This window comes from Pongo abelii, chromosome 8 (assembly GCF_028885655.2).
Source record: "Pongo abelii isolate AG06213 chromosome 8, NHGRI_mPonAbe1-v2.0_pri, whole genome shotgun sequence".
In the NCBI taxonomy this organism is placed as follows: domain Eukaryota; kingdom Metazoa; phylum Chordata; class Mammalia; order Primates; family Hominidae; genus Pongo; species Pongo abelii.
In genome coordinates this window covers 110,388,404-110,415,446 of record NC_071993.2, presented here as the reverse complement: position 1 = coordinate 110,415,446, position 27,043 = coordinate 110,388,404, and the positions used below count along the sequence as shown (strand labels likewise).

General features: G+C 45.9%; 1 protein-coding gene across 7 annotated transcripts in view; it reads right to left on the bottom strand.

The window, feature by feature from the left end:
* PDCD11 (programmed cell death 11) overlaps window positions 1-27,043 on the bottom strand; it is a 50,602-nt gene that overhangs the window by 7,879 nt on the left and 15,680 nt on the right. For all 7 annotated transcript variants that reach the window (XM_024253554.3, XM_024253555.3, XM_063727725.1 and 4 more), the window contains 17 exons: window positions 24,265-24,471; window positions 23,480-23,604; window positions 23,244-23,304; window positions 22,423-22,569; window positions 20,827-21,078; window positions 19,645-19,785; window positions 18,928-19,122; window positions 17,850-18,020; window positions 15,993-16,212; window positions 14,755-14,904; window positions 14,233-14,348; window positions 12,363-12,904; window positions 10,483-10,545; window positions 5,666-5,771; window positions 3,870-3,959; window positions 3,558-3,660; window positions 2,933-3,110 (listed from right to left, as the gene is read on the bottom strand). In XM_024253554.3, the coding sequence (XP_024109322.1) occupies window positions 2,933-3,110; window positions 3,558-3,660; window positions 3,870-3,959; window positions 5,666-5,771; window positions 10,483-10,545; window positions 12,363-12,904; window positions 14,233-14,348; window positions 14,755-14,904; window positions 15,993-16,212; window positions 17,850-18,020; window positions 18,928-19,122; window positions 19,645-19,785; window positions 20,827-21,078; window positions 22,423-22,569; window positions 23,244-23,304; window positions 23,480-23,604; window positions 24,265-24,471 (2,867 nt within the window). The remainder of the gene's footprint in view (window positions 1-2,932; window positions 3,111-3,557; window positions 3,661-3,869; window positions 3,960-5,665; window positions 5,772-10,482; window positions 10,546-12,362; window positions 12,905-14,232; window positions 14,349-14,754; window positions 14,905-15,992; window positions 16,213-17,849; window positions 18,021-18,927; window positions 19,123-19,644; window positions 19,786-20,826; window positions 21,079-22,422; window positions 22,570-23,243; window positions 23,305-23,479; window positions 23,605-24,264; window positions 24,472-27,043) is intronic.

Below are 27,043 nucleotides of genomic sequence, written 5' to 3'. Positions count from 1 at the left end.
TTTCTTCATTCTGTTGAAAACCTGCTGAGGGACTCTGGACAAGTCACGTCACCTCTGTGGGCTTCAGTTTACTAGTCTATTAAATAGAAATAACACTACCGGGCCGGGCACAGTGGCTCACACCTGTAATCCCAGCACTTTGGGAGGCTGAGGTAGGCGGATCATGAGGTCAGGAGATTGAGACCATCCTGGCTAACACGGTGAAACCCCATCTTTACTAAAAATACAAAAAAAATAGCCAGGCGTGGTGGCAGGCGCCTGTAGTCCCAGCTACTCGGGAGGCTGAGGCAGGAGAATGGCGTGAACCCAGGAGGCGGAGGTTGCAGTGAGCCGAGATCGCGCCACTGCACTCCAGCCTGGGCAACAGAGCAAGACTCCATCTCAAAAAAAAAAAAAAAGAAATAACACTGCCTACTCTTCTTACCTAACAAGGGTGTTGGGGCCAGGTGTAGTGGCTCACATCTGTAATCTCAACACTTTGGGAGGCCGAGGCAGGAGAACTGCTTGAAGCCAGGAGCTCAAGACCAGTCTGGGCAGCAAAGCGAGACCCTGTCTCTACAAAAAAATTTTTTTAAAAAGCCAGGTGTGGTGGCACACACCTGTAGTCCCAGCTACTTGGGAGGCTGAGGACAGAGGATTGTTTGAGCCCAAGAATTTGAGGTTGCAGTGAGCTACAATCACACCACTGCCCTCTAGCCTGGGCAACTAAGTAAGACCCTGAGAGAGAAAGAAAGAAAGGGGAGGGAGGGAGGGAAGAAGAAAAGAAAGTCTCACAGAGGCATACGGTATGTCCTTAAAAGAAGAACCAGCTCTGTGTTAGATCCTGAGAATGTTTGATCTCAGCAGAGAGACACACTAACCCCAGGAAATCACGCCCAAGGGATCAGCTAGGTACTACCACAGACACACAAGAGCAGTTCAGAGGAGGTAGGTCAGCGCTTCCAGGAGGGACAGCAGGGTTGCATCTCTAAACATTTCATCTAAAATGGCAATTAGTAGTCCAAAACCATAATATACAGAATCTTAGAGGTAGAAAGGATCTCAGCAAAAATCCAGTCAAAAATTTTCCCACGACAGATGTCTGCCTTTGATAACGTGGCATCATAGCCGTCAGAGCTGGACAGAACCTCAAGGGACCGTCTACCTTTAGGCAAGTAATTTATCATAGGTTTGGCCACAATAAAACACATTTAAAACCACAACCTCATTATCTAAGCCTCAAGAGAAACCAGAGATGATCCTGGTTGTCTCTAGGACTCATTCTTTGTCTTCTCCCAGGCCCAGGGCGTGTTTGTGCCGTGCAGTGGTTGTGAGTGGTTGGGAATTTAGGCAGGTAGGTGCTGGTGGCTGGGACAGCTGAGACAGGAGAGGGCAGTTACTGTTTTCCAGTCTCTGCCTCCAAGGGCATCTACTCTACTGTCAGTTGACTACTGGATGCAGCTGAAATCTGTCTCCTCAAGTTTAGTTTATTCAGGCTATTAAAACGTCTTAAAACTCAAATTGGCTGGGTGCGGGGGCTCACTTTGAGAGGCCAAGGCAGGCAGATCACTTGAGCCCAGGAGCTTGAGACCAGCCTGGCCAACATGGTGAAACCCTGTCTCTACTAAAAACAGAAAAATCAGCCAGGCATGGTGACACAATGCCTGTAATCCCAGGTGCTTGAGTGGCTGAGGCACGAGAATCACTTGAACCCAGGAGGCAGAGGTTGCAGTGAGCCAAGATTGTGCCACTGCACTCCAGCCTGGGCGACAAAGCAAGACTGTCTCAAAACAAAACAAAACAAAACAAAACAGAGCCAAGATTGTGCCACTGCACTCCAGCCTGGGCAACAGAGTGAGACTCTATCTCAAAAAAAAAAAAAAAAAAAAAAAAAAAAAAAAAAAAAAAAAAAAGGAAAAAAAAACAAGAGACCAATTTTTGCTGAACCAATGGCTAAGATACAGATTTAAAATATCCAGTGCCAATAGTGGTGTGAGAAATGGACAGTCATATTTACAGTTAATGGGGACATAAATTAGCACAGTCATTTTGGAGGGTATGTAACCCATCAATTTCACTTCTAGGAATTTATTTACCAAACATACTTGCATTAGTATCCAAATATATGCGAAAGGGCCAGGTACCGTGGCTCATGCCTGTAAGCCCACCACTTTGGGAGGCCGGGGTGGGCAGATCACCTGAGGTCAGGAGTTCAAGACCAACCTGACTGACATGGCGAAACCCAGTCTCTACTAAAAGTACAAAAATTAGCCAGGCGTCATGGCACATGCCTATAATCCTAGCTACTCGGGAGGCTGAGGCAGGAGAATTGCTTGAACTTGGGAGAAGGAGACTGCAGTGAGCTGAGATCGTGCCACTGCACTCCAGCCTGTGCACTGCACTCCAGCCAGACTCCGCCTCAGTTAAAAAAAGGCTGTGTCTCACGCCACTGCACTCCAGCCAGACTGTCTCAATTAAAAAAAAAAAAAAAAAAACACCCCAAATATATGTACAAAGATACTTCAACATTATTGTCTATCAAAAAAAAGTATTATCAATAGAGAATTGGTTACATAAATTTCAATTAAAAAAACCCCAGAATACTAAACAAACATTTTAAAATAAGGTAAAAGGGCAAAATAGATTTTGATATATTAGCATAGAAAAGGAAAAAAATCCATGATAAACTGCTATGAGAAAAAAACAGTGTATCAAATGATATTCTATTATTTATATAAAGAAAAACTATATATATATGCATTAAAGTCTAGAAAGACAGAAGTCAAAGTACATAATGGCAAAAAGTGGTAGAGAAACAGAGGGGTTACAGAAATTTTCATTTTCTATTTCATATACCTGTTTTTTCTGATAAAAAGTCATGCATTACAACAACTTTTTTTTTAAATACACCAATTCCACAGACAGGTGAAAAGAGGAAGAACACTTCGCTTACCTGACAACCTTCTGGGGGACGAAGTCTTCCAGGGGCATCTCGGAGTAGGAGTCACTCATGTGAAATATACTGACTGTTCCTATCTTCCCAAAGGGGAAGGAGACTGTCAGCCCCTCATTGGGAGTCACCTTCACCACTCGGCCCATGGCCACTTCCCCTTCCTCAAGCTTGTGAGGACCTGGTGGAAGAACCAACCTGATTCAGGGAAGAGGAGATGAGCTAAGGGAGGAGCGGGAATGCCGGCCACACACAGGCTGGGGAAGGTGGAGGCTGCCCAGACTTGGGGTATCCGGGCTGAGTGATCCAGAACCATCTAGACTGAGATCACCCTGCCATGTAGCCAAGAACCCCAGGGCCAAGTGGTGGACAATTCCTTCCCAGGGACTCGAGAAAAACACATGTGTAGGTAAAGGTAACCTGTGTAGGTAAAGGTAACTCAGAGAGCAGTGGAGTAACTGGGCCAGAGCAAAGCCCAAGAGAAAAACTGTTCCAAGAAGGTCCCACACCAGGCTTTCTGAGGATTCCAATACTGAAGGGGTCCTCCAACTTGAGCAATAGCTGAAAACCCATCCCACCCCTTCCTGCCGCTTCCCTTCCCCGACCAGGCACTGTTTCATTCCCACACCTATGAGGGACAGACATAAGAAGGCCTTGGAGGAATCTGGGCCAACAACGGTGGCCCTCAGGGCCTGGCCAACCCGGAACTTCTTATCTGGATGCTTCAGAACCTGGAAGGATAAAAAAACTCCTGTGATGCTTGAAGAAAGGCTGTCATTTATCCAAAACCACAGCATTTAAGTCTCCAAAGCAAGTATCTCCCAAACCAACCCTTAAATAAAGAACAAGATTCCTCAAATCCACTGTAAACTCACACACCAGACAATGAGCCAAGCTAGGGAATTTGGGTCCCCTCTCCAGGGATCTCAAGCACACTGACCTTGAAGCTCAGAGAAGTGAGCAATAAGGGAATTCTCCCCCGGATGTCTGGGGCAATCTCCACCTCAAGCCATTTCTTCACCACGTTGTACTGAGGGAAAAAAAGGAACCAGAGTAGGGCAAATACAAATACAAGGTTTCCCGCCATTAAAACTTTCCTAAAACCACAAGGTGGAAAGGGCCCCAGTATACTTTTCCAAGAGACAGGAATCCACCCTTCCATCCCACTGCCCTTGCCCAACCTCCGCTTCTCACCAGCTTCCCTCAGACTCCAGCTCAGAGCCTTTGCCAGCCTAGCAGAATGTGCATCTCTTCCAGGGTCTCAGCTGACCAGGAGGCAAGAGAGACTCCAGAGATGTCCTCAAGCTGGAGAACCAATCCCACAGACCTCTGCAGCCTCCTCCAAGCTCAGTTGTGCCCAGCGATTGTTAACCATCTCCAGAGGCCAATTTTTAATTTCTAAACCAATTTGGATTTGGATCCTTCACTGTTTATGCAGTGTCTTGCCCTAAATATGCACTCCAATTTTCTCTTTTTTTTTTTGATAGCTCTGTCTCCTAGGCTGGAGTGTGTGGCGGCAATCTCGGCTCACTGCAATCTCCACCTCCTGGGTTCCAGTGATTCTCCTGCCTCAGCCTCCAGGGTAGCTGGAATTACAGGCCTGTGAGCCCCAGGCCCAGCTAATTTTTTGTATTTTTAGTAGAGATGGGGTTTCACCATGTTGGCCAGGCTGGTCTCGAACTCCTGACCTGAAGTGATCCACCCACCTTGGCCTCCCAAAGTGCTGGGATTACAGGCATGAACCACCATGCCTGGCCATAAATATGTACTCCAATTTTCAAGTCAACTTAACAAATCATTTATCGAGCAGCTGCTATGTACATGGCATCATAATGACAAATAAAAGCCAGGGCCTGCCTTTAAGGAGATTACAGCCTACAAGCAGTAAGTCAAATCAGTGGGCAAATAACTACAACAGCAAGCAACATGTAGGAAGTACAACATGCTACAGGAACTAGTAACGAGGGAAGGTTATCTGTGCTGAACCTTGATGGGCAGTAGGCAATTGGAATAGAAGGTACTCCAGATGTAGAAACCAGCATGAATAAAGACAGGAAGGGAAAAAGACAGAGAAGCTTTTCAGAATGACTACAACACAAGGTGCAAGGAAGGTCAGATTATGAAGAGTCTTATCTGCCACGCTAAGGCATCTGGGGCGTATGAATGTCTATAGACAATAGGTAACTGAAGGGATCAAGCATCAGTGACGAACATGCTCAAAGATGCTCATCGAAGAGGAATCTGGCAACAATGGAGAGGTGTTATTCTTCAAGGTCAAACCCAATCCAGCTGCCTCTCCTACATCTTTCAACCAGTACAGGCTGCTTTCTTTCCTTTTTGAACTCCTGTTCCAGCTGGGGTTGGAACACATAATCTGGCACCCAATTTCATGTTGTTTTACAGTGCACCTGAATTTCATGAAAAGCATGAATCTAAAATCCAAATTATATACATTTATATTCTAAATCTTGCCCTATATTTTACTTTCCATTTCTGCAATTAACCTACCAACATATTGAATTATGAGCTGCTTGCTAATTGTGTGTAAGCCATATTTTAGCTCCCTAATTAGACCAGAAGTTCTCTAGTGGCAGAGGCCATGTACTATCTCCACAAACCCAGCATGGTAGCACAGACTCAAATGGCTTTCTCTGCTAATGGCTTTTCTCTCCAATGTTACGACTTTTTTCCTGAAAGAAGAATGACATCTCATTGCCGAGTGGCAAAACTACTTACCTTCTTTAAGAAGCAAGTAACAGTCTGGCCGGCCTGGTACTGTTTAATCTTCTCCACAGGGCTAACAGAGTGAGTGTTAAGAGCAGTGTGGCCATCCTCCAGCTCACTGTTTGCAGAAAGTAAATGTAAAGAGTAAACCTACCTCTGGATAAGACTTTGAGTTTGAAACCATCTCTCCCAAGTGGCCACGGATTGACTGTACGGGACTCCCCTACTCATACCCACCCTCCAAGGCTTTGTTTCTCTCCTCAAAGGGGAATGTCCACAATACTGGCCCGAGGCTAATCTTTTACATTTCATTCATCTACTTATGAACAAGCTGCTTTTAAAGCAGGTAGCCCACAATAGCCTTTATAAACTCAGGAAACAAAATTGTTTTACTTCTTTCATAATACTTTGGCTGTTGCTTTAATTTGCAAAACTGCATTCAAAAATTCTCTCTCACTGAATTTGACAACTGTGTGAGTTCAGCAGGGTAGATATTAAGCCCATTTTATGCTATTGAACCAGGAGTTAAAGTCAGGGCTTCGGACTCAAAATCCAGAGCTCTCTGCCCTATGCTACCCTTCCATTAGCATTTTTTTTTTTTTAATAAAATGAGCATTCATGTATTCAAGTAATTTTTTTTTCTTTTTTTTGAGACAGAGTCTTGCTTTGTCACCCAGGCTGGAGTGCAGTGGCACAACCTCGGGTCACTGCAACTTCCACCCCCCAGGTTCAAGTGATTCTCATGTCTCAGCCTCCCAAGTAACTGAGATTACAGGCACCCGCCATCACACCCAGCTAATTTCTTTGTATTTTTAGTAAAGACAAGGTTTCACCATGTTGGCCAGGCTGGTCTCGAACTCCTGACCTCAAGTGATCCACTGGCCTTGGCCTCCCAAAGTGCTGAGATTACAGATGTCAGCCACGGCACTCAGCCTTTGATTTTCTTTTTTCTTCTCAGAAAAGCCACAAAGGGATGTAGCCTGAAAGTTGTCAGTCCACAATCACCTCAAAGGAATCACAGAACTGCCACCCCTGCTTACCAATTCAAATAATTTCTAAGCCCAAATGAACCAAACTGGTACAAGTAATGTTAGTAAATTTGTAAAATACAATAGCAAGTGTTCCCAACTGCAGAAAATGGGAACTTTCCTATCTAGTAAAGTAAGAATTGCCCCAGCACTTTGGGAGGCCAAGGCGGGTGGATCACCTAAGGTCAGGAGTTTGAGACCAGCCTGGCCAACATGATGAAACCCTGTCTCTACTAAAAATACAAAAAATTAGCTGGGCGTGGTGGTGGGTGCCTGTAATCCCAGCTACTTGGGAGGCTGAGGCAGGAGAATCACTTGAACCCAGGAGGTAGAGGTTGCAGTGAGCTGAGATTGTGCCATTGCACTCTATAGCCTGGGCAATAAGAGTGAAACTCCATCTCAAAAAAAAAAAAAAAGAGAGCGAAAGGACTTGAGTAGACATTTCTCCAAAGAAGATATACCAATGGCCAACAAGCAAATGAAAAGATGCTCAACATCACCAATTACCACAAAAAGCAAATTAAAGGCACAATGAGATATCACCTTACACCCGTTAGGATGGCCACTATTAAAAAAAGAAAAAAAAAACAGAAAATAACGAGTGTTGGCAAGGATATAGAGAAACAGAAACCTTTGTGCACAGTTGATGAGAATGTAAAATGGTACAGCGACTATGGAAAACAATATGGAAGTTTCTCAAAATATTAAAAATAGAATTACCATACGATCCAGTGATCCCACTTAAAGGTATATACTCAAAAGAACTGAAATCAGGATCACAAAGAGATATTTGCACACTCACATTCAATGCAGCACTATTCACAACAGCCAAGAGGCACAAGCAACCTAAATGTCCATTGACCAATGAGTGGATAAACAAAATGTGGCATATATACCTACAATGGAATATTATTCAGCCTTGAAATGACTGGATATGCCAACACAATGGCTCATGCCTGTAATCCCAGCACTTTGGGAGGCCAAGGCAGGCAGATTGCCTGAGCTCAGAAGTTTGAGACCAGCCTGGGCAACAAGGCAAAACCCAGTTTTTAAAAAAAAAATACAAAAATTAGCTAGGCATGTTGGTGCGTGCTTGTAGCCCCAGCTACTTGGGGGGCTGAGGGAAGCGGAACACTTGAGCCCAGAAGGTCAAGGCTGTAGTCAGCCATGATCACGCCACTGCACTCCAGCCTGGGTGACAGAGCAAGACCCTGTCTCTAAAAAAAGAAAAAGGAAAAGACAGGACATTCTGACACATGCTGCAAAATGGATAAACCTTAAAGACATTACACTAAGTGAAATAAGCCAGTCACAAAAGGACGCATACTGTATGTGTTCCATTTATATGAGTGAGGTACTAGAATAGTCAAATTCACTGAGACGGAAGGGGAAATGGTGGTTGCCAGGGGCAGAAGAGAGGGAGAAGCAGATTTGCTGTTCAGTAGGTATAGTTTCAGTCACACAAGACGAAAAACTTCTAGAGATTTTCTGTACAACATGCATTTAGTTAACAATGCATGTTGTTTCAGGTAATGTATACCTGAAAATTGTTGAGGGTAAATGTATGTGTTACAGTAATTTTAAAAATTACTATAATTTTTTAAAATGAGAGATGAGGACACAGATACATATAAAAGGAAGACCATGTGAAGACATGGGGAGAAGATGGCCATCTGTAAGCCAGGGAGAGAGGCCTTAGAAGAAACAAAACCTGTCAACACCTTGATCTCAGACTTCTAGCCTCCAAAACCGTGAGAAAAGAAATTTCTGTTATTTAAACCAAACCAAACCCACCATATATACTGATAGCGTTATCCTTTGTTCTTTTCCTGAAGTGATTTGAAACTTCCTCTCCAAAAAGAGCAACCCCCCAAAAACGAAGGGTTGGCAGTACTGAATGGGGACCTATGAGAAAACTCACTGGCTAACAGGAATGCCAGAGACACCTTTTAAGACTCCTGAATGGCCTTGCCTCTTTCCTCTCAGCCCTCCAGAGGAGTAACCAGGTAAGATGAATCTTAACCTTGAGTGCCCCTCAACACCTCTGAACTCAGCTCTAGAACAGACAGCATTCTCTTTGTGAACGAGATCCCCATAAGAAATGAGGAATAAAAATACAGCTACAATTCCTCCGTTAAGTCAAAACTGTCAGTTAAATGTTTTTCATCCTGACTTCAAAATATTTATTTTAAAACATAAGCATGAGAAATATCACTATGTTTCTCAAGAGCCTTGAGATTAAAACAAGTCACAGTACAACAAAGGTCCATGGAGGAAGTGGAAGATGTCTGGCCATCTGTCTGGGAGTGTGTCTGGCCATCTGTCTATCTGTTATTATAACTCTACATCTCCCACCTCCTTAACAAATTCACTCAATTCCTGACGTGGCCCACTCTGCTACAGCCAAGTACCCCCACTCTGGCTCATACCACAGTCTTCCAACACCAGCGGTGTTAATGAGGGGTTCCTCAGTACTCCTAGGATCAAAAACCATTTAGGATCTCAGTGCTCCCACAGAGTTCACTGACTCATCCCCCATATATCTGTTAAATTAAGATATCTACACTTAGTTTGAATAAACTACTTAACCTCAACCCTAATTAAGGGTTTAATTAAAACAAGACATCACATGTCAGAGGTGAAGATACTGCAGGCTGAAACCATTAATATGAAGAGGTTTCTTCATTTTTCCAACAAAGACTGGAGGGTAAACACAATCAACATCTACAAAACTAAGAAACCACAGAGTTAACAAATAGGAATGTAATTCATCCCCCAAATCTTATTATTCTGAAACTTTAGTTTAGGGCTTACTTTGAAGTTCCAGAAGTGTTATTAGCAACTGAAACTCAATGTACCAGGAATACTTTCTTTGTTTTTTTTTTTTCTTTTGAGACGGCTTTCGCTCTTGTTGCCCAGGCTGAAGCACAATGGCGAGATTTTGACTCACTCCAACCTCCGTCTCCCAAATTCAAGCGATTCTCCTGCTTCAGCCTTCCAAGTAGCTGGGATTACAGGCGCCTGCCACCACACCCGGCTAATTTTGTATTTTTAGTAGAGACGGGGTTTCACCATGTTGGTCAGGCTAGTCTGGAACTCCTGACCTCAAGTGATTCACCTGCCTCAGCCTCCAAAAGTGCTGGGATTACAGGCGTGAGCCACTGTGCCCGGCTCTGGAAGTTACTTTGGAGACCATTCTGTAAATCTCTAGGTGCATTAAGATTTACAACCTGGCTGGATCCCAGGACTGAGCCACAGAACCTTTCTTAATTAAGGTCACACACATCTAGCTTCATTCACTAAGGGTCTATCATCTGAGTGGCTGGGTTCTTTTAGAGAACTCCTCGTTCTCCCCACAGAGTATCTCATGCAACACTCTTCTCTTCAGAATCTACCCCAGCATGACCTGAAATTCCAGCTCAGCCTCCAGCCCACCACACAGTCGTCCAGGTTGAAATAACAGGTATTCTTGGATACATGTTGCTTATTTAGGGAATTACTGAGTTATAGAAAAATGGGTTGAGAGCAAAAATGTTTCTTTTTGTGACAGGCTGACAAAAAGAACTGAAACCAGGGTTTAAATTGATACTTAAAACCTGTACACAGCTTTTGCATTAATTTTCATATGATCCCTCTAGCCCTAGGAGAACCAAATAGCCCCACTAGAGAAACAAGAAAACTTGCACAGAGAAAGGCAAAAATAAATCCTAACACTGGTAAAATCAAGATTCGAACTCAGGTTTCTTAATTCCAAAGCCCAGTGCTCCTTCCGTAAGACAGTGTTGCTAATGTCCCCCTCACCTTGGCCGAACACTCAGCTCCGGGATGGTTCGAACAAATCTGGGGTGACTTATTGGGAGATACCTGGAGAAACAAATAAGCTGAATCATTTCTCTTCATCTCTGTAACACAGTAATCTGTAGGTCAGGATTTCTCCCTACTCTCCACCAAACCAAGCTCACAAAAGCACGCTGTTCCACTGTCACACCACCACTGAAGGTAGATGTGTCAGGCTGAAGGTTTCCATTCCCAACCTTTGCAGTTAATAGTAAGGAGCAGGCTCATCTGATTTTTTTTTTTTTTTTTCTGGGACAAGATCTCACTCTGTCACCCAAGCTGGAATGCAGTGGCGCAATCATGGCTCACTGTAGCCTCAATCTCCTGGGCTCAAGCAATCCTCCCAGCTCAGCCTCCCAAGTAGCTGGGACTACAGGTGTATGCCACCATGCCCAGCTAATTTTTATTTTTATTTTATTATTTTTTTTTTTGTAGAGATGGGGTCTCACCATGTTGCCCAGGCAGGTCTTGAACTCCTGGGCTCAAGTTTTCCACCTCCCTCATCGTCCCAAAGTGCTGGGATTACAGGGTTCAGCCACTACGCCCAGCCTCATCTGATTTTTTTTTTTTTTTTTTTGAAACGGAGTCTCACTCTCTTGCCCAGGCTAGAGTGCAATGGCACGATCTCAGCTCACTGCAACCTCCGCCTCCCGAGTTCAAGTGATTCTCCTGCCTCAGCCTCCCAAGTAGCTGGGACTACAGGCACTGTGCCCGGCTAATTTTTGTTTTTTCAGTAGACGGGGTTTCACCATGTTGGCCAGGCCGGTCTTGAACTCCTGACCTCAGGTGATCCACCTGCCTCAGCCTCCCAAAGTGCTGGAATTACAGGCGTGAGCCACTGTGCCTGGCCTGATCTTTTAGGATTGTCATATCAGATCCTGAAAACAATTTTCCTTACAGTCTATATACTCCAATTCTTTCGTTCTAAAAATAAGGAAACTGAGGTCTTTATTTAGAGGATAAATGACTTACTGAAGACCCCATAGTTAGCTACTGAAATTAATATGCAAATTATTGGCCACACTTTGAATTCTTTTTTTGCTGTTCTTGTTATAGCAAGAATTTCTGCTACAGTAACATGCGGCACTAGATTTAAAGTAAATGAAGATAATTAAAGTGGGAGGTGGAGAACGGATTATGACAACTGCAGATGTATACAGCGCAGTAACTGAGGCAGGCAACCCACTAGGCAAAGAACAGACTACACGTTCTCTCTTTCAGTCTTCACCATGGCCCTACAAGGTAGTCGCTACCATGACTCTCACGTTACAAATTAAGACAATAAAATTTGGAGTTAAGTAACTACTGCCACATGGTCACAGTTAATCTAGAATTCAAACCCGCATCTGACTCCAAACCCATGTTCTTAACAACCACACCATATATTCCATATTTTTAAAAAGAATCATGCACTGTAATCCCAGCACTTTGGGAAGTGGAGGTGGGCAAATCACAAGGTCAGGAGATTGAGACCATCCTGGCTAACATGGTAAAACCCCATCTCTATTTAAAACACAAAAAGTTAGCCGGGCGTGGTGGCGGGTTCCTGTAGTCCCAGCTACTTGGGAGGCTGAGGCAGGAGAATGGTGTGAACCCCGGAGGCGGAGCTTGCAGTGAGGCGAGATCATACCACTGCACTTCAGCCTGGGTGACAGAGCAAGACTCCGTCTCAAAAAAAAGAAAAAATAAAGAATCATGCAAAATAATTCTTTGGTGAATGCCTTTGGTTAACTAAAAGAAAATCTGACTTACATGCAACTTTTTGGAGCCCACCTACTTTCCCAGTCCTCCCACAACAACAACAATCTCCCTCGAAGCCAGCCCACCCCCGAGAGCCTCCATACTTGAATGTCTTCATGTCTCGCCCGCCAATCACTCGGGCAGTGACCATCTTCCCAACCTTCAGCTTGGTAGTAGGAGAGGTGCCTTCTGGAACATCATCTAGAATGTGGGAGGCATGGATACAGCCAATGATGCCATCTTCCAGAGTCACAACCACATGGGTGGGCTTAATGGACTTGACAGTCCCTGTGACCATGTCCCCGATGGAGAGAGTGTGCTTCTTTATGGTCCCTACAGTCAGAGCTGGATCCACTTCTTCATCCTCGTCAACTGTCTCAGAGTCCTTCCGGGTCGGCCTCATGGTCCTCTTGGCAGCCGGCCCCTCCACAGCCAAAAGAAGGCCAGTCACTCCTGGTTCTGTGGTCTTGAGGGTTAGGGAGACACCCTGTCCCACCTGCAATTTCTCTGAGTCAAAGCGGAAGGTGTCGTTGAGGTGAGAGGTCAGGGAGAAAGCTGCCAGGTGGCCAGTCTCTACCAAGGAGGCGATGGCAAAGGACTTCTCCAAGTGCTGCACAATCGCCTGGTGTTCGCTGCCTTTCCTCAGCTACAAGAGAGAAAAGCCACCATCTCTGCTTTCCTTACACAGCATGGTCACCCACTCATGGCCCCACTGGGCAGGGTGTGGCTGAGGAAACCCTCTGAGGTTCCAAGGCTGGGGAACCCAAGGCTGGTCTGAGCTGGAACAGACTAGCCTTCACTCCCTGGACCTAGCTTTCCTCTCCTGTACACTAAACTCATGGGGCTGCCTCTGAATTACCTTGGCTTGGTCTTTGTTTTGCTTTGAATTTAAATTGCAAGACCCTATCCTAGATCTAGTAAATCTGAATTTTACAAGTTATTGAGATAATTCTGATGCACATCCTTGCAACCTCCAACAGCTCTCTCAGCTTAGAGACACTGTGGTTCCTGACTCTGTCCTGCAGCTCCCCCACCCCCAATTTAATCACTCTTCCACCCAAGCAATGAATAGAGTCATTACTGAGAGCTTATTTTGTGCAAGGCACCTAGCCTCTCTTTCCTCAAAATCCAAAATGTGCTCATGCTCTTGTATGCCCAAGCTTCCCTTAGGTGATAAAATGGTACAGGGTCCTGCTAGAAAACTGAATGAGAAGTTAGTATTGCTTTCCGTTCTCTGTCTATCCTAAACTCTTAACATTGTCGGCAACTAGAAATTAAGGATTATATCTATACTGCACCATACTCTATGCAACTAGGTGCCTAATAAGTGCTTTAGACAATAACCAAATATATTCATCACCCAGAGAAAAATAATAATTTTTCCCTCAAACCCATTCTTATGTCACACACAAGTGTCCAGAAGATAAGGCAGGCGAGGGTGTGGATGCACAGCCTGGAGGTCTGAACTGCCCACAGACATGCTGTTTGGCTCATGGGATGTTTTTAAAAAAATAAGTTTCCAACATTTTCAGCTTTTATTTCAAATAAAAATCCAAATTCTGCCTTCTCTTAAAAATCAAAGATTTAGCAGCAGTAGCCCCAGATTCCCACCCAGCAACAACTGGGCGGGACTGAACAGTCTCAGCCCCACGTGGGCTGGGCATGCACTCTCCAGCCCATCAGAGTCCCAGGCCAGCCACTCCCTGCCCACACAGCCAGCTCCACTCCTGCACACACTATTTATCTGTCTAGCCCTAAAGATGGAGTGCCCATGTAACTTATCACTGGAACCAGAACAGAAGTCAGCACTATGAACCACACCAGGACAAGAGGTCTAAACTGGGGGTGTCCTGGATCCATCCAGACATAGGGCTACCCTTGCTACAGGCATCTGAGTTGGAATCCCTGAACTGGAGTGGGGTTGAAGGGTACATCACGTGAAACCATGGAAATGGAAGTCAGGAGCAAGCTTACCTTTTTAGCTTTTCTATTCACCAAGTCCTGGTGAAGGGAAACGTGCACTTCCAACTTCAAAAGATCAACATTTAAGATTACAACCTTCTTTTTCTGCCCAGATTCCACCTCCTGCCCTGCAGTGCAGAACCACAGTGTGATTATCCTTCTGGAACAGGGTGAAGGGAGAGCAGCACCTCTCACATGGAGTTGCTACCCCTTAGATCCAAAAAAAGCAAAGAGGACACATGTCCTGGGTCCATAATGGCCATAATTAGGGAAATCAAGGGTCTATCTCCCATAGTTCAAGTTCAGGTAGGCCTTAATTTATGTAACCTAATATATAAAAATCTAGATTTACCCAATTGTAACAATTAAAGGATTCGGACCTAAGCCTTTGCATTCACACAAGATAGGCACGCCAAAAATCTCTACTCAATCAACTCATCTACCCTAAGTATTTAGAAATTCTATATCCAGGAAAGGGAGCAATGGGCAAATGGTCCTCCCACCAACCACAATGGGTAAGACAGAAGCACTCACCTGCGCGATGGTATCTGCTGGCTCTCAGGACCAGGTCAGGCACTGGACCCCCACTGAATACCACAGAGCCATCTTCCAACACCTCCTGCACCACTAGGTCAAGAAACATTCCCGGGGTCATCTCAGCCAGCGTCTGGATCAACACAGAGTCTGCCAGAGACCCAAAGGAAACACGGATTAGTACCATGAAACAACACTCTCACTGTTCTTTTCCTCTGGCAGTGTGCTATCACCACGGAGGACAGTGGAGCACTGGAACCACTGAGAAGGTAAAATCACTTTTTGCAAAAATGTTCAGTATCCATGAAAACTCTTGTCACAAGCAGACAGACCTAATCCCCCTGCTAATAATCCTACCTGACCATAATTCATGGGAGTAGCCAACAAATACCAGGAAGACAGGCTTTCCTTTGGTTTCTGAATTTTCACTGTCCCCTCTCAAGCCTCCTGCTATGAAATTCCATTAAAGTTACAACCACCCCACACAATGGTTCAAAGTCTAAGAGGGTCAGAATAATAACCCCTCACAAAGCCTGGCAAGTCTCAGTTCCATTTCATCTGCTGAATAAAGGAATGAAAGGTGAAAAGGCGAGTGAATTCACAACAAATGCAAATATAAAGCCACAGAACTAAGGGAAATTTTTACTCTGGACTGGGAGTGGGGAGAAGGGGACATCTAGGATGCTTGTAATCCTTTATCTTAAAGGGATGTAATATAAACATTTATTGAGCTGCACACATAATAACTGTGCACTTTTGCCAGGCGCACTGGCTCACACCTGTAATCCCAGCACTTTGGGAGGCCAGGGCGGGTGGATCACTTGAGGTCAGGAGTTCGAGATCAGCCTGGCCAACACGGCGAAACCCTGTCTTCTCTAAAAACACAAAAATTAGCCAGGCATGGTGGCGGATGCCTGTAATCCCAGCTACTCTGGAGGCTGAGGAAGGAGAATCGCTTGAACCTGGGAGGCGGAAGTTGCAGTGAGCCAAGATTGCACCACCGCACTCTAGCCCGGGCGACAGAGTGCGACTCGGTCTCTAATAATAATAATAATAATAATAATAATAATAATAAAATTGTGCACTTTATGCAGGTCATACTTGGATTAAAAAAAAAGTTAACCAAAAATTTTTTTTCTTATGTTCTGGGAAGCCCAACAACTCACCTAACAACAGGTGTAATTTACAACATATCCTCCCACCCCTGGCGCACCTCCCCTGCCCCACAGGTGCCCCACCTCGGTTGCTCATGAGGCTGCGCACGCCCTGCAGCTCCTCCAGGCACTGACTCAGGAGAAGGAGGCTGGTGGTGGCCAAGTCCCCCAGACCGCAGTCCGACAGCCGCAGTGACAGCAGCATCCGCTGCTTCTCCTCATCCACATTGGTCACCTTTGCCACTACTGTCTGGCCCTCAACAAAGTGGTCACTTGTGGAGGTCACAAATTTGTCACTCATGATCTGAAGAGAAGAATAGGCAGGAGATGAGAAGAGGAAAGCTCTTCATTAAGACAACCCACTTGATGTCCCTGGAAAGGGGTATGTGAGTGGGGGGAAATGGGGCCCAGGAAGCTCCCCCAAGCCCTCTCTGAAAACAGCTCTACTCCCCTTCCATAAAAACAGAGCCTCCGGATTGGCTGGGAGCGGTGGCTCACGCCTGTAATCCCAGCCCTTCGGGAGGCCGAGGCGGGTGGATCATGAGGTCGGGAGTTCCAGACCAGCCTGACCAACATGGTGAAACCCTGACTCTACTAAAAATACAAAAATTAGCCAGGAGTGGTGGCATGCGCCTGCAATTCCAGCTACTCGGGAGGCTGGGGCAGGAGAATCACTTGAATCCGGGAGGCAGAGGTTGCAGTGAGCCGAGATTGTGCCACTGTACTCCAGCCTGGGCGACAGAGTGAGACTCCATCTCAGAAAACAAAAACAAAAACAAACAACAACAACAACAAAAAACAGAGCCTCCAGGAGAGGGCACCCAGTCAAGAAGGCACATTCACGGCAAGCCAGGCAGACACCAGGGCTGTCCTCACCCCTAACAACCCACAGGAATCTTCTGCCCCTCACTGGGCTTGTTTCTGGGGCCCTCCCCTCTGCTCCCATTTTTAAAATGTTTCTGGCAGGGGATGCAAATGAGATTTTCCCAGGCAAAACACCAGGGAGACAGGCCTACAGAGGGGAAGAAATACTGATAAATGATCTGCAGCAGCAATCAGCTGCACGCCATTTGCTCGGCTGTCTTCCATGACTTTGGTGAGTCCCATCCCCCATCTAGGCCTCGGCTGCCATGCCAGGCACACCAGGAGGCTCTGCTAGGGGACTGCTGGCATTGTCCCCAACTGAAAGTGCAGGACTCAATGACATGGCGGTGGTGAGGGTAATAATTTCAAGGACATTCTGGTCCCTTAACAACTCAAAAACCTCAGAAGTCTGCAAAACCTGTACTCAGTAGCTCAGGATGATCAATTTCCCTGTCTAAATGTGCTGAGAGAATAAAAACAAGTGCAGTCATCTTCACACTGGAGACTAAGGCCTTCAATGTGTAGTGTGGAGTGGGAAAGGTGTCCCTTCCTCCAGATGGTCACATAGCTGGGCAAGAGGAACATGAGCCAAAAGCTCAGCTGCACTCACCCCTCCCAGGTGCCTTTATGTCACACACACACCTTAAGAGGTACCCCTGAAAATCTTTCAAAAGAGTAAAGTATCCTTGGCCGGGTGCAGTGGCTCACACCTGTAATCGCAGCACTTTGGGAGGCTGAGGCAGGTGGATCACTTAAGGTTAGGAGTTCAAGACCAGCATGGCCAACAAGGTAAAACTCTGTCTCTACTATTCAGAAAAAAAAAAAAAAAAAAAAAGCTGGGCATGTTGGTGGGCACCTGTAATCCCAGCTACTTGGAAGGCAGAAGCAGGAAAATCGCTTGAACCCAGGAGGTGGAGGTTACAGTGAGCAGAGATCACACCACTGCAATGCAGCCTGGGTGACAGAATGAGACTGTCTCAAAAAAAAGAATAAAGTATCCTACTCCTCCCCACCCGCCCTCAGGTTCTGTGACCTTGTATCTCTCCTCAAAGCCCTTGTACATGGAGTTGAACTTACAGCTTTTGGGGCCAGTCCACTAAGACCTGAGGGGAACTGGATGAACACGCCATAGTCCTTGATGCTCTTCACAAAACCAGTGAGCAGCATTCCAGGATGGATTTCTGAGAAGTTCTTGGGATCCTGGCCACCTTCTACTGTGGAGACCAAGGCTGGCTTCCTGCAAAGAAGCTAGTGGTACTTCATCAAGGAATGTTCCAGAAAGGGCAGATGAAATGTCCATCTCTCCCATCTCCTTTCTCCACAGAGAAAGACAGAACTGCAGGCCGATCTCTGCTCCTACAGCGATTCTGTAAGTGTGCAGACCAGCAGCAGCATCAACATCGCCTAAAACTTTGGAGAAATGCAAGTTCTCAAGCACCACCTAGACCTACTGAATTAGAAACTTTGGTGTGGCCCAGCCATCTGCATGGCCCAACTGCACACTACAGCTGAGAATCACGGTTTTATTCCATTCCCGATTCACTAATCTGCAGATTACTAGAGGAGACCAAAAAGGGATGGCTCATCCCCCTGGTCTGGCAGCTGGATCAGCCATCACACAATCCTCCACCATTCCCTCTTCACACTGATGAACTCATTTTCCCTCCTCTGCCCATTTTTACTCCAAGGAGAATGAACTTTACATTCTGTGAGAAGAAGCTCCTTCAAAGCACCCATGCAAAGACCAAAGGGAATATTCCTGAGCCTATAGCCCCAAGGGGAGAAGGCACAGGGGAAAAAAAAAGAGGAAAGGGGGACAGAAGCCACCTTATTAATTGTTCTAACCCAAGGGGCAAGCACTGAAAGCCCCAAGAAAACTAGATGTGCTCCCGAGCACCCCACTGGGCCTCCTTCTCCAGCCCCCGAGAGTCCCCCTCTCTGCAACCTTTCAGGCTACTCCGCCCTGACCACCGGCATCTGCTGGCAGCACTTCCTCAGGCCTGCTCTTACTTTCCATAGCACAGGCTTCCTCACTGGTTTGGTTTTGTGGAGGTATTTCTGAGGTCAAATAGCTGTCTAATTTCCCCAGAATTTCCCATCCAAGCACCCATGGCCCCCCACCTTCCTCTGCTCCACACAGACCAGTCAAGGATACAACATGCCCCTCGCTCTGGCTCAGACACAGGACTCGGTGAAGGATGTCACCTGCCTGGAGCCAATGATGCAACAATGGGCCGTTGGCAACGTGGTCCGACAGATGAGATGTAGGGAGGAAAGCACGGATGTTGTGGGGCAGGACAGCCACCTCCAGCCCATCTTTGGTCTTCTCTAAAACCTTCACATCTACCAACTACCCAGGGAAGAGAAAGACAAAAATAGCACTTGTCATGAACAGAGAACAACTTGGTCTGGATCAGGCAGGGCTTGGAGGCATCAAACTCTGGCATCAAGGATCTCTAAGAGGCAGCTTTCTTCGAAACCCCACCCATCACCCCAACCACCCAGCATGCATGCATGTGTACATGCACCAGGACTCATGTGTGGACCCATCACACTCCTCTCTCAAGCCCCTCCACAGAGCCCCAGGAAAGCCAGAACTGCAGGCTGGCCCTAGGGACCCGAGAGGAAAGAGGTCAGCAGCCCACTGCTGAAAATCCTCACTGTAACAGGACTTTCATGGACAGCTTCCATTTGTTCTGACACACAGGAAGGAATGCATATGAGGTTCTCTCTCAAGAACCCCTCTAGCCCCAAAATCTTATCTAGCTACCTCTATCTTTCCGCTTCATGGGTTCCAATACGCCATGTGTTAGTGGTGCCCTGCTCTCTGCCACTGTAACATAAAATAGCTTGTCCAGAGAAGTCCACGTACCTGCCCAACGTTAATGGCTTTTCCTTTCTTCTGACTGTGTCCTGCAGGCTCTTTCTTTGGCTCTGGATCACTCGACAGCTTGAAGGATAAGAGCATCCTCTCTTTGGATGGCTCACAGTTCAACACGACAACCTTCACCACCTGGTGAGAAACCAAACAGGCTTGGCCAACTCCTCCCAGCAAGCCTTGCAGGCCCTGCAGCATGCCCTCCACTACTGCTGCAGAGGCCTTGAGAGATCTACCAAGCCTTTGGATCAGATCAGGAGGCAGTGAAAAGAAGAAATAAACACTGAGAGGTACACAATCCCCCAGGGCAGCCTTTGGGATAAACGGAAGACATAAGTAACTTTTTTTGTACAATCTAAGTCTTAAAAATCATTTTTCTCTTTGAGGTGATGGAGATGCTAATTACCCTGGTTTGATCATTACGCATTGTAAGCATGTATTGAAATATCACATGGTGGCCAGGCTTAGTGGCTCAGGCCTGTAATTCCAGCACTTTGAAAGGCCAAGGCAGGCTGATCACTTGAAGCCAGGAGTTCGAAACCAGCTTGGCCAACATGGCGAAATCTCATCTCTACTAAAAATACAAAAATTAGACGGGCATGCCGGCACATGCCTGTAGTCCCAGCTACTTGGGAGGCTGAAGCACGAGAATCACTTGAGCCTGGGAGGTGGAGGTTGCAATGAGCTGAGATCATGCCATTGCACTCCAGCCTTGGTGACAGAGGGAAACTCTGTCTCAAAAAAAAGAAAAGAAAAGAAAAAAGAAATATCACATTGTACCCCATAAATATGTACAATTATTATCTATCTGTTTAAAGGAATAAAAAAGTGTTTTTCCTAGTGATACCAAGACTCACTAGTTTTACAGCGCTGCCCCCGTGTGGTGACAGTGACCTCAAAACAATTTCTGATATGAGAGGCACAGGTTTATTACAGGTAAAGACTGACCTCTTCCATGCGTGCCTGAGATCCACCACCTTGCCAGCTTCTGCTGAACCCTGCCGAGGCTTTCTCTCTGTTCTGTTCCCCGTCTCCTCCATTTAGCCGGCTCACACCACTGCCCCATGTGCTCTCTTCCTCAGCCTCCTAAAGGCAGCCCCACTACTTACTGCTCCTTCGTATTTGTGTTTGCGGGGTCACCAAGGGTAAAGGGGACCTGTCTAGGGGAAGGGTTACCTGGCCAGTGTAAAAAACTCTCTCCGGGTCAGGGATATACTCGGTACTGAGCTCATGCTTGGGCACCAGTCCCTGCACATTGTTGTAGAACTTCACAATGCAGCCATAGTCCTTGACCCTGATGATGAAGCCATGTATCTGCAGACCAGGCTTGGCATCAGCATAGCAGGTAATGACAGGTAGTTTGGACTCAATCAGGGTTTTTTTCAGGGTCATCATCAGCTTCTTGGCTTCAGGGTCACAAAGCAAAACCTAGGGGAGGGACACAGGCTGTCATCAAGTTATCTGTTATCATGAGAGCCACTGAGCTGGTCTCTGCAACCTCTTAAACCCAAAAGCCACGGGGCCATTCCCCAAGAACCTGCTATAGCTTTTCCTCTAATCATCTCAGTGGCAGATTCTTCCTGCTTCCTGCTGTATGACAATCTGGAGCATACAAATCACTATTTCAAATGTAATTCCTCCCATAAATTGCTGCAAACTACCCTCTCCTGACCATGAAGCAACATTAATTATCTTACAGCACCTCTACGGAGTCTTGGTTACACTAACTTCTACACCATCTTGGCTCCTTCCTGGTGGGCTTTGCATCTAGTCTAACAGAACTAATGATGAACCAAGTTACCACCTTAGTACTGCTGTTTATTAGCTATGAAATAAGATGGAGATGCAACTGTCTTTCACCCCCTCAGAAGGTCATCTCCTTAAAGACAGAAAAACTATTTTTAACCCTTGATCCCACTACTGTAAAATTTTGCACCAATGGGCAATCATTACCTCTGCTGAGTCAATAATGATGAGATAAAATGAATACAGGAAAATCTAACATGCTGAGTGCCTGCCCGTGGAGCACTCTTGTGTGCATCATCATGTTGAATCTTCACAACCCTATGAAGCTTTCCTTGGGATTCGAGCCTTTGTCACAAATCACCCATGTTTTGGCAGCTTTGCCAGGGCTATTTCTGTGCCTGGAACACACCCTTTGCTCTCCCCAACCTTCCAAATCCTACCTATCCTTTCTAGTTCAAGTTCCACCTCTGCCTGAAATCTAGAAAACATTGTTGTCATACAGAGCTGAATTTGAAAACTGGTTCTGCCATGTATTAGCTGTGTGACTCTGGGCAAGATGGTTGGCTTTCCTAAGCTTTAATTTCCCCACCCACAAAATGAAGATAATAGTACTTAATTGTTAGGGTTGTTTCAAGGATTAAATGAAATAATGCTTGTCACATGCCTAGCATAGAAACTGGCACAGAATACCTGTTAGTGGCAGTCGCTATTGATAACGTCAACAATTCTGGCTGCTCCAGCCCACCCTCACCTCCCCTTTCTCAGGTGTGACCACAGCACACAACGTGCACCAAGCCACATGGCAAAAGATCACAGGCTGGCTTGCTCTCTCGTCACGTATGAATATTTTAACTCCCAATTATACTACACAAAACGAGGACTCACTTTTCTCTTCCCAATGCCAGGTATAGCACAACACACACTGCAGACATTACACACACACTTTGTGGAAAAAGGCAGAAACTTCAGTTGAGAACTGCTCTCTTCCCATCTAGCCAAAACCCCAAGACCCTTCAGGAGGCTCACCCGGCACTTGACCTCATCCCCGATGTGGTACTTCTTCTCCGGATTCTTTATCAGGATGTCAGCCAGGTGCATGGGAGGTACCAGGCCCCTCATCTGCTCGCCCACCTTCACCAGCATCCCATATGACTTTATGGTTAGCACTGTGCCCTAGAGAATCCAAAGATAAGCTGCCGCAATGTCTCAAGAATGGCCTTTCCCCCACCTCTTACAACAAGGCATGTCACACCTCCCCTTCACAGCCACCTTCCTGGGCTAACTGTGCCTGTTATTCTAGATGGCACATGGGTGAAGCACACACCCCACACTGAGCTGGATTATTCTGTCAGCTTTATTTATGGGAGGCTTCACATCTTTCAGTGCGAGCATGTGCTTTCTGTGTGCCTTAAAATATATTCCCCAAAGGAAGGGACTATGTCAAGGTCTCCTAAGGAATAAACTTTACATATAAAGGGAGCTGCTCGATTAGAGCCAAATGGTCGGAGAGGACAGGTACCTGGAACTGGCTTCTCACTAATATCCCAGGTAGATCAATAATCACAGGACTAACTTTTGATCTGGTCTACTAACCACCATCAAATCCCAAATCTCAGGATTTATGATCTACTGCCTTTGTGTAGCTGGGTGGTGCTAGTAAGATCTTACCTTGAAATTAATTATGAGTTACCCAAAGAAAGAGAAAGAAATTCTAGTCAGCAGGCAGAGGCAAGGAACATGATATTCAATGTGTTAACATGAGGACTAACGGGCTGACAGTCACCTGTGCGTGAACTAAAGAACGCCTGATGGTGAGGGAGTACTTAATTATATGATTGAGGTATTACCTTTACCACTGCCCCAGGTTCGATGTCATGATATCTAAGGTACTGAGCTTCAATAATAGACCTAAGACAAGGAGAAAACACAGAATTAAATAAACTAGGGCAGAGGTTGCCTAAAATTCAGGGCTACCACATGCTGGCAAGAAAAAAAACCCTCCCCAAGCACAGCCAGGAGAAACGGAATATGAACATGTACAGGTGCACATCTCTACACCCCTACCTGTTAATGACAGACTTACGTTCGTAGAGAGAGCAAGGCCAGTTCATCCATTTGGCTGTAATCAATAATTCTACACTTGTGAGTGTTCCCTGGCTTGAAGGCCTCAGGATTGAAGACGTTCTTAGAATCAGAGAGATGGCTGAGCTGCAAAGTACCAAGTGATTTGAGGACAAGCCAGGGAAAACAGGTCTGAGCCAATGAGACCTTTCAGCCCATAGAGAGGACTCAACACTTATCATGTACCATAAAAAAAGTACTTTGATTGCCTGGTTAAGTAATTCTTCACACTAAAAAACTGCTCTTTATCATCACAGAATTTCAGCAAGGTCAGAGAAAGTCCATAACATAGGTCAGTTAACTGTGCCTAGTGCCTGTTTTTGTAAATAGAAGTTGTATTGGAATACAGCCATCCGTTCATTTACGTACTGTCTATGGCTGCTTTCATGCCATAACAGCAGCATTGAACAATTAGGACAGAGACTACAGGGCCCACAGCCTAAAGTATTTATGACATAGCCCTTTAAGAAAAACTGCTGGGCCCTGGTCTGGATCCTAACTCATCTTTATATTTATGGTTAATGGTTAATTTAACCATTAACCAAGTATCAGATATGGCAAGCTGGTTCCAAGGCATCCTAATACAGTCAACAGACGTTGTTCTAATCACTAAGAACAGGAATTAGAACTACAATATCCAAAAATTTTAAACTAGCATCAAGGGATGAAAGAAGCAGAAATGGCCCCCTGTGCTCCAAAAGTCCTTCCAGTGATAAGATCCCTGACCAAACAAAGAGGCCTCCTTACCCGGGCATAGGCCAGAACCCCATCCTTCAGTCTAAAGGTGGCCCCAGCCTTTTTGAAAAAACCCTGGACAGGAATATCATCCAGCACTGCTCCAAGTTTCTGGCAAGAGAGTCGGGTGAGTGGACGTCCAGGTTGTAGGAAGATGGGGCGCAGGCTCAGGCGCACAACTCTGGTTCGAGGATGGACGCAGAGGATGCAGGCCCTCACCTAGACAAAAGGAAGGGCAGGGTGAGCAGGAGGAGGCACACACGAGCACCCTAGAGCAGACCTTCCAGGCATCAAGCCTTTCCACATGCTAACCAGGTATGTGAGTACTCACATCCTTAGTAAGTAAGTACTCAAACTGGCTTCCAAACTCAAGCAGCATGCAGAAAAGTCAAAATGTCCCACAGGGACTATGCATGACTAAATCAAAGCTTACTCAAGCCAGGTATGGGTGGCTCACACTGGTAATCCCAGCACTTTGGGGCACCAAGGCAGGTGGATCACTTGAGCTCAGGAGTTAGAGACCAGCCTGCGCACATAGTGAAACCCTGTCTCAACAAAAAATACAAAAATAGTCTGGGAATCATGGCTCACACCTGTAATCCCAGCACTTTGGGAGTCTGAGGTGGGCAGATCACTTGAGATCAGGAGTCTGAGACAGCCCAGCCAACATAGCAAAACCTCATCTCTAGTTTTAGCAAAAAAAAGTCAGGCTGGAAACGGTGGCTGATGCCTGTAATCCCAGCTCTTTGGGAGGCCGAGGCAGGTAGCAGGCAGATCACGAGGTCAGGAGATCAAGGCCATCCTGGCTAACACAGTGAAATCCCGTCTCTACTAAAAATACAAAAAATTAGCTGAGTGTGGTGGCACACACCTGTAATCCCAGCTACTCAGGAGGCTGAAGCAGGAGAATCGCCTGAACCCAGGAGGCGGAGACTGCAGTGAGCCGAGATCGCGCCACTGCACTCCAACCTGGGCGACAGAGCAAGACTCCATCTCAAAAAAAAAATTAGCCAGGCATGGTGGTACGTACCTGTAATTCCAGCTACTCAGGAGGCTGAGGCACAAGAATCACTTAAAATGGGGAGGCAGAGGTTGCAGTGAGCCAACACTGTGCCACTGCACTCCAGCCTGGGTGATGAAGTAAGACTCAGTCCCCAAAAAAAAAAAAAAAAGTTAGCCAAGCATGGTGGCGTGCACCACTTTGGGAGGCTGAGGCAGGAGAATCACCTAAGTGAGCCCAGGAGGTCAAGGCTGCAGTGAGTGATGATCGTGCCACTGCACTCCAGCCTGGGTGACAGAGTGAGACCCTGTCTCAAAAAATAATAATAAAATAAATAAATAAAAATTAGCCAGAAAGTTTACTCAAGGCCAGAAAACTATATACCAAGTGTCCCCTCAACACCAAGGAGCTGATGTATCTGTAATACAACAGAAACCATGTACTGGTGTCACTACATCCAAGGCTCCTCTGAAACTAACAGAAAAAGCCTGATCTCATCACAACATTAAAAGATGTAAAATGTCTCAACTCTATACACAAATGGTTATAGGGTGGAAAAAATTACTAAAAAGAGGTTTAGGAAAATATTAACAGTCTTATCACTAGGTAGTAGAAAATCCTAGTTTCACTTAAAAAAAAAAAAAATTCTCAGCTAGTTGTAGTGGCTGAAGCCTATAATCCCAGCACTTTAGGAGGCTAATCCCAGCACTTTAGGAGGCCTAGGCAGGAGGATCATTTCAGCCCAGGTGTTTAAGACCAGCCTGAGCAACACAGCGAGACCCCATCTCTACAAAACATAGCAAAAATTAGCTGGGCGTGGTGGCATGCATCCGTAGTCCCAGCTACTCAGGAGGCTGAGGTGGGAGGATCGCCTGAACCCAGGAGGTTGAGGTTGCAATTAACTGTGATTGTGCCATTGTACTCCACTCTGGGCAATAGTGTGTGACCTTGTCTCAAAAAATAAATAAATAAATAAATTATCTATAGCACACATTACTATTTTAAAAAAGAAAAGAAATCATTTTAGAATTCTAAAAAATTCTGAATAACATATATTAGGATTTTCTTCCCAAATATCCATGTTCATTGTAGGAAATTTGAATATTTAAATACGAGCAGAGCCAGGGTTGTGGCTCATACCTGTAATCCCAGCACTTCGGGAGGCCAAGGCTGGGGGACTCCTTGAGCCCCGGAGTTCAAAACCAGTCTGGGCAACATGGCGAGACCTCGCCTGTAAAATTTTTTTTTTTTTAAAGACAGAGTCTCACTCTGTAGCTCAGGTTGGAGTGCAGTGGCACAATCTCGGCTCACTGCAACCTCTGCCTCCTGGGTTCAAGCGATTCTCCTGCCTCAGTCTCCCGAGTAGCTGGGACTACAGGCACACGCCACCAGGTCCGGATAATTTTTTTTATTTTTATTTTTAGTAGAGATGGGGTTTCACAATGCTGGCCAGGCTGGTTTTGAACTCCCGACCTTGTGATCCTCCTGCCTTGGCCTACCAAAGTGCTGGGATTATAGGTGTGAGCCACCACACCTGGCCTAAAAAAATTTTTTTTTAATTAGCCAGGCATTGTGGCACGCATCTGTGGTCCCAGCTACTCTGAGGACTAAGGTGGGAGATCAACTGAGTCCAGGAGATTGAAGCTGCAGTGAGCCGTGTTTGTGCCACTGCACTCCAGGCTGGGAGACAGAGTAAGACCTTAAAAAAAAAAGAAGAAAAAGAAAAGAAAAGAACAGAAAAATCACCCAGAATTCATCACTATTAACACCTGTTTGCATAATATTCCAGTA